General features: G+C 47.2%; 1 protein-coding gene across 2 annotated transcripts; it reads right to left on the bottom strand.

Moving 5' to 3' along the window:
- Nucleotides 1–327: 327 nt before the first annotated feature.
- On the bottom strand, nucleotides 328–2,738 carry LOC132505173 (antileukoproteinase-like). 2 transcript variants are annotated; one of them, XM_060123095.1, is made up of 5 exons: nucleotides 2,610–2,738; nucleotides 1,770–1,928; nucleotides 1,371–1,520; nucleotides 1,128–1,277; nucleotides 560–618 (listed from the first exon to the last, which is right to left on the bottom strand). In XM_060123095.1, the coding sequence occupies exons 1-5, from the start codon at nucleotides 2,689–2,691 to the stop codon at nucleotides 560–562; spliced, it is 600 nt and encodes a 199-aa protein (XP_059979078.1). In that variant the 5' UTR covers nucleotides 2,692–2,738. The 2 variants fall into 2 exon arrangements, with proteins under 2 accessions (XP_059979077.1, XP_059979078.1); XM_060123094.1 differs by lacking the exons at nucleotides 560–618; nucleotides 1,371–1,520 and adding an exon at nucleotides 328–541.
- Nucleotides 2,739–13,103: the final 10,365 nt, after the last annotated feature.

Below are 13,103 nucleotides of genomic sequence, written 5' to 3'. Positions count from 1 at the left end.
CACCATTTTCTGAGAACCTGCTATGGCCCTGTAACATTGCTCTTCATTTTGCATTGGATACCCCAATGCTCCAAACACCAAACACTGTGACAAGTTGATTTTTATCATCACTTTGCAGGGCAAGAGATTAAGATGTAGGAGATAAAGTCATTTGTCCCAAACCACAGAGCCAAGGCTTTTCAGACTCATGATGTAAATTCTGGTCTGTCTAGCCCCTAAGCCTCTTCCTTCCACTCCATATCTGTAAGAGGGAGGCCTCTTATTCAGACATTCCCTCATCATCTCCCACCAAACTGATATTCCCCAATGAACCACAAAAGCAGGATGTACAGAGAGAAATATGCTCATTTATATATTGACCAATCAACAGGCATTTGCTGGCAGCCTACTGGGTGCCAAGCCTTTCTGCAAAGAAGATATTGGTGATAGGACCAAGGCTTCACCACGGAGTGCCCCAGTGATCCAAGCGTGGGAGTAGAAGGGAATTCCCACACCACGCAGAGTAGGAATCCAGAGCCACTTCCAAGTGGCAGGAATCAGGCTGTGAGAGAAAATGAGATCAGGACTTCAATACAGGAACCAGCCAAGTCATCTCCACATTCTCTCCCCAAGAATTCCCTTGAGATAGAGAAAATAGCAAGGTGCTGATATAGTTGTGTGAGTCTTGGTATCGGGAGGCTGATTTCAAGTCTCTATTTTACTAGAAAACTCTAAGGTTGGAGCATTGAGCAAGATTATCCTCAAAATCCACTGATCTTTTGGCCTTTGACCCTAGACAACATCTTGGAAATAACCTTAATAATATATACTTAGTGCACAGTGCTTTTGACAATGCACTTTCAAGTTCATTATGTCCATTTTACAGATAAGGAAACTGAGACTCAGAGTCACTTGCCCTGGGGCCCTTATTCAGAAGGGCTGGGATATAATCAGAGCCATGAGCCATCCTATGGAAATCCTTGCCCTGAGGCCTGGGGAACAGGGCTCTCGGAAGACAAGGGAGTCAGGCAGAGGCTTTCCTTGGGGTCCAGATCAGGAGTCCCCCTGTTTATATGCCTGGAACTCCAGAGGGTTGAGACTGAGAGAGCTGGAGGGAAGGAGGTCAGCCTGCCCCAGCCCCTCCTTACCTTTCACAGGGAGCAGGCACTCTTTCCCACAAAAGCTCTCGCAGCACTTTAATTCACCCATGCACTGGCTGTCTGTCTCACATCGATTGGGGGGGTTAAGCATCATACATCGGGCGAGGGACACCGGACACATCCCAGGCTTCTCCTCAACTGATGAGAGTAGAGACATGGGTTAGAAACCTTGTACCTTCCATACTAGCCCCCTGCTTCTGGACCCCAGCCCCTGCCCCAGCCCCTCCTTACCTTTCACAGGGAGCAGGCACTCTTTCCCACAAGGGCCCTCGCAGCACTTTAATTCACCCATGCACTGGCTGTCTGTCTCACATCGATTGGGGGGGTTAACCATCGCACATTGGTAGGGGAACACTGGACACTTCCCAGGCTTCTCCTCAACTGATGAGAGTAGAGACATGGGTTAGAAACCTTGTACCTTCCATACTAGCCCCCTGCTTCTGGACCCCAGCCCCTGCCCCAGGCCCTGCCCCAGCCTGAGCCTCCCATCCCCATGACCACAACATCCCTCCTGAGGCCGGGATACCCCCTCAAGGTAGGCTCTGGCTCTCTTCTGACATTGGGCCCCCAGTCAATGCAGGTGGCCAGTTGTCCAGTGCTGCATGGCTGGTGGCTCTCTCACCTCCTCACCTGGGTTCAAGATGTTGACAGGATCCAGGCATGTCATTCCGCAAGCATCAGGGCAACATTTCTTCTTCTCTGGACACGGACGGTCAATGCTGCACTTGGGTTTCTCATATTTAAGGCACTGGGCAGGTTTTCTAGGAGGGCAGTCTCCAGCTTTCAAAGCTTTGGAAGAGAAGTTCAAGAGTTTTGGAGGAGTCTGGGTGTTGAGTAACCATCACGGCTCCTGGACAAAGCACCGCTTTCCAGGAGTGACCCTCACTCAGGGGACCATCCACAAAGTCCAAAGTGAAGTCCCTGTCTGATCTCCATGAAGAGTGACAGGCTTGATGAAATCACACACGTGGTCAGGAGGAAGGCATAGGCTTCCCAGCCAAGGTTTCTTTCCCCAGGGAGAAGCAAGGCTCCACACAGGCAGAGAGGCAGGCTGAGCATGATGGAGAGGGAGGGAAATAAACAGAGATAAATAGAACCGACAGAGCAGGTGAAGAGCTAGAACCAAAGACAGGAAAACAGAGATTAACGGGAAGAACGAGCAAGAGTCAGACTGATGATTGGAGAGCCACTGACCGGGAAATGAGGCAGAGAGAAAGAGAGAGAGAGGAATAAGAATAGAAAGGCAGTGAGACCTGGGCTGACAGATGGCTGAGGAAAAGAAGAATTTCCAGATGCTCAGAAGCTTGCACAGAGACCTTGGAGCCCAGATGGACATGAACACACCCCCAGGGACGTCTCCTGAAACTAAGCTGAGAGATTACAGTCTAGAGAAGGGGCCATCCCCACACCACTACGAGCCCCCGTCTCTGACCCTGCAGCCAGGATCATACCAGGGTGTCTCCAACTCACCATTTCCAGCACCTTCCACAGCCCAAGGTGCCAGGGTTCCCAGGGCAAGAAGCACGAAGGGGAAGAGACCACTGAACGTCATGGTGAGGGCAGGGGTGGCTCTGCTGGCCCAGCCGCCCCCATTTATACCTTCCCTAGTGGGCGTGGCCTCACGAGCATTTCCTCGGCCCCTCCCAGCTTCAATGGCATAAGCAGGAAGCTTGGCCAGAGACCGGGAAGCTTGATACCGGTCATTCCTGTCCCGAGCAAGACTGCTAGGCCAACAGAGTAAAGGCCAGAGAAGAAATAGGAGAGGCTGGCCTGGGAGGTGTCGCCAGGCTGATAAGGAAACCATTTCAGGTGTCCATCTGAGCCCTGAGCATTGTAGGGGCCCCAGGCTCCTTAGCCTTGTTAGTGGAGATGGAGGGTAAAAGGTCAAATGCAAAAATGCTATTTAGACCTGGATTCTGAGCTGAGACGTTGGGCAATGCACCCCTAGTTCTCCCACTCCTGGGGGCACTATGCCAGGCCCTGGGGATACAAAAGTTAATGGGACACATAGATACGACACAGTGTAGTAGGCAAATGTATGAATGTTAGTGTTAACCTAATCTGGATTCAAACCTTGGTACCACAACTTACTATCCGTTGCCTTGGACAAGTCAGAAGACCTTCTAGTGTCAGTTTCTGTAAAGTAGGCACCATTATACTTTTTCTTCTTATAATTGTCATGGGGAGTAAATGCGCCTCTGGCCCAAGGCCTGGGATATAGTAGACACTTAAAAATGGTAGCCATTATAATTATTATTATTATTACAAAATAGTCTCTCTCTGATACACACACATGCATGTGCGCACGCACGTACGCACACACACATACCTCGGAGCTCACAGAAAGTTATCAAGTCTTCTGCTAACTCGGATTATTTATTATATCTCAAAAGATCCTTAGTCCAACTGACTGTCTGTGGAATCTACTTCTGTACTCTAGAGCCTCTGTCACTGACTCGCTGTGTGACCTTGGTCAGAACACTGCAGCTCTCTGAACCTCCATTTCCCCATCTGTACAATGCGAGGGTTAAACTACGAGGTGAAGTTCTCGTCTAGAACCGGTACTGCCATGACTCAACAGCCCCACACTGCTGACTGAGGGCACTGCTGGTAGAGGCTCTCCTATTCTCAAGGCCCGTCTTGGCTATGCTCACAAGATGGCGTCTTAAGATCGAGGGTAGGAAGAGAGACCAGGAGAAAGACTGGCGGCTGTTCCTTCGTAAGGAAGGCTACCATACCTCATCTCTGGTTCTTGGCTGTAAGACTCAGTCATGCCTCTGATTGGCTCTCTCTCTTTCACTCACAAATACCATCTGCCTTGCCATCCACTGGTGTTGGGGGAAGGGAGAGGAGGGGGTCTCCGACATCCTTTATGTCAGATGCTCTTCTCTGGGCCTCGCTTTACCCACTTCTTTGCCTATTGATTTGTTTCCACACAAGACTATGATTTCTTTGAGGGAGAAAACATGTCATTAAAAGATCACAGACTTTGGAATTACACTGACCAGGTTTCAAATCCTGACTCTCCCACTTAATAAACGTTCCTTTACATAATTATAGCTAATAATTACTGAGAATTTGTTACGTTTCAGGCACAGTGCTGAATACTTTGCGTGATTTAGCACCCTTAAACCTCATGACAATATATTAAGTAGGTAATATGAGTCATCCAGTTTGGTCTGCCATACAAGGTGAGAGGAAGAGGAAATACTTTGGGTGAGGTTGGTCAGGGACGGCCTAAGAACTGATGCTTCTTGCCTAGACATGGAAAGCAGCCAAGAGGTACCGTGAGTCCAAAGCTGGGGTCAGAGGAGAGAACCCCTGTGAGGTTCACATCTATAGTTTGTGCAATTCATGTGCCAGATGTGCAGATGATAAATGAGCTCCAGAGAGAAACATCAGTTAGCATAAACTTTGTGTTTGGTGTCATCTTTTAAAAAGGATAGGGAAATCTCTGGTGGTCCAGTGCTTAGGACTCGACACGTTCACTGCCGTGGCCCGGGTTCAGTCCTTGATGGGGGAACTGAGATCCCGAAAGCTGTGTGGCGTGGCCAAAAAAAAAAAAAAAAAGGATATATATTTTTATTTTGATGGAGTCAGTTTTACCCATCTGTCCCTCTATGGATTGTACTTTTTTTTTTGCGGTATGCGGGCCTCTCACTGTTGTGGCCTCTCCCGTTGCAGAGCACAGGCTCTGGACGCGCAGGCTCAGCGGCCACGGCTCACGGGCCCAGCTGCTCCGCGACATGTGGGATCTTCCCGGACCGGGGCACGAACCCGTGTCCCCTGCATCGGCAGGCGGACTCTCAACCACTGCGCCACCAGGGAAGCCCTGGATTGTACTTTTTACGTCAAACCATCCTTACACAATCCTTTCCATTTTGTTTAAATATTTTCACAAGTTTTGTCTTCCACATTCAAGTCATGAATCCATCTGGAATTTACTTATTGTGAATGGTTTGAATTAGGGATCTTGTTTCCATTTTTTCCTATTATGGAATGCCAGCTGTTCCCCCGTATCATTGATCCCTTATTAATTTATAAAACCACATCTATTTTGTACCAAGTTTTTGTATATAGATGGATGTGTTTCTGTGTTCGATTATTACTCAATTTATTTATCCTCAAACCAGTCTTCCTTGGTACTCTTTTCATTAACATCTCCATTTTACATACCTTGTTGCTTTGCAGCACAAGTCTTTTCTGTTTTACTTATTCAGAATTGTTTTGTCTATTCTTGCACTTTTCCTCTACTACATAAATTTTAGGATCAATTTCTCAAGGTCCTCAAAAAAATCTGTTGAGATTTTTATTACAATTACATCAAAGCTATAAATTACTGAGTGGAACCAAAATATTTACCATATTAAGTCTTCACAAATAAAAAAATGAGCATTACTCTATTCAAGTCCTCTTCAAGTCATATAATAAATTTTAATTTTTTCGTGTAATTCTTGCAAAAGTTTTCTTGGTTTATTTTTAGGTAGTAATAAAATTCATGACTATTGTGAATAGGAGCTTTTTCTCTCTTTAATTTATTTGATAGTTTTTGGTGTGTAAGCATGCAACTGGTTTTTTGTATATTGACTTTTTAAAATAAATTTATTTATTTTATATTTGCCTGCTTTGAATCTTTGTTGCTGGGCACGGGCTTTCTCTAGCTGCGGCGAGAAGGGGCTACTCCTCGTTGTGGTGAGCAGGCTTCTCATTGCGGTGGCTTCTCTTGTGGCAGAGCACGGGCTCTAGGTGCATGGGCTTCAGTAGTTGTGGCACACGGGCTTAGTTGCTCCATGGGATGTGGGATCTTCCCGGACCAGGGATTGTAGCTGTGTCCCCTGCATTGGCAGGTGGATTCTTAACCACTGCACCACCAGGAAAGCCCTGTATACTGACTTTTGTAATTGCAAACTCAATATATTTTCTCATGAATTTTAATAGTTTACCCGTGACTCTCTTGAATTTCATCTGAAGACATTCATATTACCTGTACGCGTTAACCATTCTATCTCTTCTTTTCCCACCCCATTCCTCTTTATTTTTATGTCCAGTTTTATTGCACTGGCCTACGATCACTAATTTGATATTGAATCAGAGTGGTGATAGAGGGCAGTCTGGCCTTGTACTGACTTTAAGGATGCTGCTTCCAGAGTTTCACCACTGAGTATAATACTTGCTGTAGGGGCTTCCCTGGTGGCGCAGTGGTTGAGAATCTGCCTGCCAATGCAGGGGACACGGGTTCAAGCCCTGGTCTGGGAAGATCCCACATGCCGCGGAGCAACTAGGCCCGTGAGCCACAACTACTGAGCCTGCGCGTCTGGAGCCTGTGCTCCGCAACAAGAAAGGCCGCGATAGTGAGAGGCCCGCGCACCGCGATGAAGAGTGGTCCCCACTTGCCACAACTAGAGAAAGCCCTCGCACAGAAACGAAGACCCAACACAGCCATAAATAAATAAAATAAAAAAAAACTTGCTGTAGGTATTTGTAAATACCCTTCATCAGGTGAAGAATATTCTCTTTTGTTCCTAGTATAGTGTGTATTTTTATCATGAATGAACATAGAACAATATGGAATGGTTTTTATGAATCAATTTAAAGATTCATTTGAATTCTTTTCTTTAAACTTTTAATTTACTTAATCACATTGATAATTTCTGGTTCTTGAACTACCCTTAAACTCCTGGGATGTACCCTATCTATTTACAAGGTTTTTTAGCACACTGAGAAATTCAACATCCTAACATGTTATTATACTTGTCACTTTGAAATAATGTCAAGCGTATAGAAAAAATTGGAAGAATAGTACAAAGAATTATCATCATATTCCTTTCACCCAGATACACTAAATGTTAATATTTTGCCATGTTTATCATTCTCTTTCTTCCACGTGTGTGTGAAAGATAATGGTTTATTCTGACCATTGAGAGCAAGTTGTGTACATCACACTCATTTATACATGAGGACTTCAGTGTATATTCCCTATGAATAGCTTGATTACATCATTACAGTAGCCCTGATGGAACGTTTAAATATTGGGATACATATCACTTTACTACAACTTTTCCTTTGCTTTTATTTCATTCCTATAATTACAGTTAGGACACCATATTAACCTGTTTTTGATATTGCATGTATAGCAAAGTTATATTAGATATTAATTTCATTTCAGATTAGTAAAGGGGATATGACTAAAATAAAAAAGGCATCAGGGTCTATAGGGTTGAAAATCACTTATATAGATAATCTACAGAGAGCCTCTGACTATGGTACAAGTTTGGGCTTGACTCTAGGCAGCAACCCCTCATCCATTTCCAACCCACCCAGAGATCCCAGCAAACAGGGAGGATCCCAGCAAACCATTTCAGAGATGGAGAGCAGAGGCTGTAGCAGAATCTATGGATTGACTTACTAACATCCGTTTCAACCTTTTTGCTGTATCTCTATATAGACCAGAGGCTGGAAAATTAAAAGCTACAATTCTGAGACCAACACTCCGCCCCACTCCCAGAGCTGTGGTTCTGGATGTGATTTGAGTTTCACCAATCAGGTTCATTCTCTAAAGTGTCCAACCAGAACTTAGTCTGGAAGGAAGCCAAACGCAGGGCACAAACCGTGGCAGAACAGCATTCCTGAACTGTGGCCAAGGCAACATGACTCGGGATGTGTTGGGGAGTGGGGGGGAATTTATCCCAGAACCTCAATTTACAGCCTCCTTCTCCAGCCCTTCAAGCGATTTTATAGGATACAAATTCATGATAATAAATAGCTTTCTGCTTATGCTAGCTAGAGTGACTCCTGGTTTTGCAACTGACGCTTAACCAATATCAAGGATGAGAGAGATACAGGGCTTGCCTGTAGTCAATCAGCCAGTCGATGGCAGAGCTGAAGTTCAAACCCAAGACTCTTTAGGATGTGGCCTCCTGCTCTCCATTCTCAAGCAACCCTCACTTCCAGGACCCTGATCAAAAGTAACCGGGGTAAAAGCACTTCTCAGGGAGACCCCATTGGTTAGGGAGTGACTCCTACCCTAGGGTATGAGGACAGCCAAACACATGATCCCCAGCACTGACTGGATGAGATCAACAGCAGTTTATCAGTTCTCAGCTCGAGGGAGAACACCACACACCACACAGGACCACGTGAGGTTGCACTTGGGGACAGAGTGAGCAACCAAGGGTCGTGGGAGGCAGGGTTAGTAGTGTCAAGAGGGCGGGATGTTCCCTGGTTCCCATATGAGGATGTGATTGGCTTGTTGAAATAATTCCACGAGCTAGCAGGGAACTGAAAGGCGTTACTCAGAGGTAAGCAGGAACCGCGCCTGGTCCTTGATAAGGGGGTTGTTTAGCTAGAAGATCTTATCAGTGGGAGCAGAGTGGATAGGGGACCCTGAGGTTAGGACATTCCAGGTGTCCTCCTATCTTACCATATGTCAAGGCAACGCGTCATATTGAATCCTAATTTGAAGTCTTGCATCACAGCTCCCTCATACAAAATTGTTAAAGTGATGGAAGAAGGTGTTGAAGTTAGAAATGTCAGGTAGATGCTCTCCCTAAGGGGGAACGGGCAGGTGATCTCTTATCCATCCATGGTCCAGGGCAACAGAGGCTTGTGCTCACAAATGGGTTTTGTGTGAGGTCAGCCTCCTTTGATCTTTCACGATGGGGATACACGGGAAATACACACTCTTGCAATTGTGTGGGGGTTTGAGGATCACATACTGGACTCTGGATACATCTAGGCTTGCATCACAACAGGGGAGCACAAAGCCACAGGTTATCTCCATCACTATGCTTCTACCCAGCTACTCCCATAGGTGCAGTAGAGCCTGAGGAATACTTTCAGGCATGGGAAACCCAACTGTTGGCCAACGTTGGACTTGCCCTGCCAGTACAACCTGTAACTTAGTCAGCTTCTGGCCTGTTGGCTTCCAATCAATGCCATGGACTCGCAAGCTTCTGGAAAGCAGCTGAATTGAGAGCACTCACCCCAGCCCTTTCCCCAGTCTCCTCTCTTCTCCCAGACCTCTGCCTTTCGGCTGCTGGTACTAAGTCAGGGGAAAGCCTCCCAATTTCACTCCAAACATTCTCCCCATTACTGATAAAGTGGAAAGAGCCCTGGACATAGATGTGCTCCCAGAATGGCTTTGGGAACATCTCTTCCCCTCTCTGGCCTCAGTTGCCTTTTCAGTGAAATGGAACTGGTGATACCAGCCTCACAATGTTGCCATAAGAATGACATGGGATCGTATAGGATAAAGAGCCCATCACCATCCCTGGAACATAGGATGGTCTCTGTTCAGGTATGTGACCCTGACTGCCTGAAATCCCACCGTGAAGAGTGTGCCCTGTGGGTGAGCCTTACTCCCTTCCTTCCAGGCTTCTTTTAAAGTGCAGATGCCCCTGGGAGGGGGACACAGAAGTCACTGGTCCCTCAAGGCATCAGAGGCTGTGCAGATGTTTCCTCCCATGCTGAACTGAGATGATGAAGCCCAACAGGGGGAGGGGAGGGGTCTGGGCATGAGGGGCCCAGGCTGGCTGCCCAAACACACCTGCCTTCCCAGAATCATCTGTCACTCCCTTCCTGGCCCACTGAGCTCCGTGCTATTCTAAACGTTTGGCCAATCCTGCCTTGATCAAACAGGCAGAGGATCACAGCCACCATGTGAGCCTGTGGATGAGGTCACTTCCCACCCAACTGTGAGCCTGTGGGGGTAGGGAGAGTCAGAGATGAGGTTACAAGGGCTGGAAAATAGGTTCTAAGAAGCATGTCATTGTGTCTGTCTGTGGAATGTCAAAGAGCTGTAAATTACCCAGAATCCTCCAATAAGGGGTGCTGAAATGAAATATGACACCTACATAGAATGGAATACTATGCAGCCCTTACAAAGAATGCAGCAGGGCATGGCCAGAGGTCTTGGGTGCAAGCAACAGACACACCAAGCCTGGCTCGCTAAGCAGAAAGGGCTCTATTGGAAGGCTAACGAGAGGACCATTTCACAACGCTAGGGGGCACCATTCACACTGTGTTCTGAGTATACGCCTCTCTCCCACCAAGACTTTCGAAACTGTGCAACTTGGAAGCCTTGCCAGGATATCAGGTAGTTTGTGGAAATAAAAGAAACCAAGAAAATCGGCCAAGGTCACCAGCAAGAATCATCTGGTTAGGGCTCCATCAACGGACTCTCAATACAGTAAGTCCATACATATGAACAAGTTCCGTTCTGAGAGTGCGTTCCTAAGTCCAATTTGTTCGTAAGTCCAACAAAGTTAGCCTAGGTACCCAATTAACATGATCGGTTGTATAGTACTGTACTGTAATAGGTTTATAATACTTTTCACACAAATAATACATAAAAAAAAACACAGAAATAAAGAAAACATTTTTAACCTTACAGTACAGTACCTTGAAAAGTACAGTAGTACAGTACAACAGCTGGCATACAGGGGCTGGCATCGAGTGAACAGGCAAGAAAAGTTACTGACTGGAGGAGGGAGAGGAGGTGGGAGATGGTAGAGCCGAAGGATCGTCAGCAACAGGAGACGGAGGGCAGGTTGCCATTTCACTCACGCCTGACGTTGATGGCTTAGGTTCTGCTTCCTTGCTGGATTCAATTCTATCTCCCCCCTTGAAAAAGTGATCCAGTGATGTCTGGGTGGTAGCTCGTTTTTTCTCTTCATAGATGACACGGTAGCACTGGATCGCATTCTGAATGGCTGCTGTAACCTTTGTATACCATTCTACGTTCGGGTCCTGTGACTCAAAAACTAACAGTGCCGGGCTTCCCTGGTGGCTCAGTGGTTAAGAATCCGCCTGTCCCCAATGCAGGGGCAGGGGTTCAAGCCCTGGTCCAGGAAGACCCCACATGCCGCAGAGCAACTAAGCCCGTGCGCCACAACTGCTGAGCCTGTGCTGTAGAGCCCACAAGTCACAGCTACTGAGCCCATGTGCCACAACTACTGAAGCCGTGTGTCTAGAGCCCGTGCTCTGCAACAAGAGAAGCCACCACAATGAGAAGCCCGCGTACCACCGTGAAGAGTAGCCCTTGCTCACCACAACTGGAGAAAGCCCGTGCACAGCAACAAAGACCCAACGCAGCCAAAAATAAACAAGTAAATTTATAAAACAAACAAACAAAAAAACCAACAAAAAACTAACAGTGCCTCCTCAAATAAAGAAAATTCCGTTGCCGCTTCCTGTGTTGTGAACCTCTGGGGTTCTTCAGTTACTTCTTCTTCCTCTTGTCGCTCCACTCTCTCAATTATTTTCACTTTTGTTTCCATCATTATCACTTGGCACTCCTTAGCAGTACCAGCTACAACACTGCTGCTTTTACGCTTGCTTCCGGACATCCTGGGCTACTGCACAGTACTGTACAATAAAGTTCACAAAAGCACAACCACTTGTACGGGATGCATGCATGGACAATGTACGCCAGACACATGAACTAACTTACGTGATTGGACATGCGAACACACGTTCGCATCTTTGAAAGTTCACAACTTGAAGGTTTATATGTAGGGGACTTACTGTACTATCACTGCACTGTCTTGAATGACTTCCCAACTGTCCCTGAACCTTGGCCTTGTTCCCTCAAGACTCATAGTCCAAGGAGAAAGCATGGAGTTTATTAAACCCCAGCTGTGCATTTTTGTTTTTTGCATTTTGTACATACGATGTACCAAGTGGAGTTCTAAGAATATAAAATGGATTATCTCATTCAATCCTCACAAAAACCCAGTGGCATCGGGAATACTATCCTCTCCATTATACAGATGAGAAAACTGGGTCTCCTTTGACAGAAGCACAGAGAAATTCAGAAACTTGCCTAAGGTCACACAGCTCATGGCAGAGCTGGGATTCGGATAGGCAGTCTGGCTCCCATGTTTGTGCTCTTAACAGCTGCACTGTGCCCTCATGCCCACATTCTAGCTTCCAAAGAGTGGATAAGGGAGTTCTGCCTCCTGCAGCCTCCCCAAAAGAGAATCAGGAAATGGACAAGGGAACCAGCCCTTGTCAATACCTACACACAGTAAATAGCAGGGCTGGTCTTCCAATCCAGGGGTGTGTGGTCACTGCCTAGGAAATGAAGCAGCTTCTAGGCTGGGGTGGTAGGGTCCGCCAGAGTCGGGGGAGGGGTGTGAAGGGGGAGGAGGGTCTTTCGGAGAAGGGCAGGCCTGGCTCAGCACAAGTGCCAGCCCCCAAGGCCTGTAAGGGCTCTGGGACCCGACTCCAAATCAGAGCTCCAGGCGCCATCCAGTGGCTACTGTGGAGATTACAGGAGAAGAGCAGGCGAGAAAAGAAACCCCACGGAAGACAGTCCTGGCCAGCTCCAGGGAGGAGGCCTCACCTTTGCCTCAGTGCCACCCCATCGTTGAAGTCCCTGTTACAGTCAGACCCCCGGTTCTCTCACTGTGATCTTGGGCAGACAACTCTGCCCTCTAGGCCTGGTTTCCCGGCCGCAAAACAAAGGGTTTGGACGGGCACTTTTGCTCATCTGACCCTCAGGTCCAGGTGAGACCTCAATCATCCTGTCATCCTGTAGGTTAAGGTTTGGCTGGAAGTCCTCTCCTCTGTGATTTCTCCCTCCTTACCCGCCCTTTGCTCCATCCCTTCACCTGAAGGGTCCTCTTTCTGTTATAGTCAGGTGGACTTTACCCCCTCCAGCCTTGGGCTCCCCCAGCTCGGGGGCTTTTCTCAATCATCTTTCTCCCTCCTCACCATGGCCAGTGAGGGGCCAGGCACGTGCGTGCTTGGAAGTGCCTGCTCTGAGCTCTGTCCTCCTGGCTTCAAGCCCTGTGTGGTAGGCAGAATAATGCACACGCACGCACACACCCAAAGATGTCCACATCTTAATCTCTGGAACCTGTGAATATGTTACCTTACATGGCAAAGAGCGTTTGCAGACGTGATGAAGAGCTTGAGATGGAGAGATTATCATGGACTATCTGGGTCAGCCCAGTATAATCA

This window comes from Lagenorhynchus albirostris, chromosome 15 (genome assembly GCF_949774975.1).
Source record: "Lagenorhynchus albirostris chromosome 15, mLagAlb1.1, whole genome shotgun sequence".
NCBI classification, from domain to species: Eukaryota; Metazoa; Chordata; class Mammalia; order Artiodactyla; family Delphinidae; genus Lagenorhynchus; species Lagenorhynchus albirostris.
This window is presented reverse-complemented; position numbering and strand designations above follow the sequence as displayed.

Excerpts from the sequence above, each read along its gene's own strand:
- LOC132505173 (XM_060123095.1), bottom strand. The coding sequence starts at position 2,691 with ATGACGTTCAGTGGTCTCTTCCCCTTCGTGCTTCTTGCCCTGGGAACC. Across the intron at positions 1,929-2,609 it reads TGTGGAAGGTGCTGGAAATG|CTTTGAAAGCTGGAGACTGC; the intron begins GTGAGTTGGAGA and ends TCTCTTCCAAAG. Across the intron at positions 1,521-1,769 it reads TGTCAACATCTTGAACCCAG|TTGAGGAGAAGCCTGGGAAG; the intron begins GTGAGGAGGTGA and ends TACTCTCATCAG.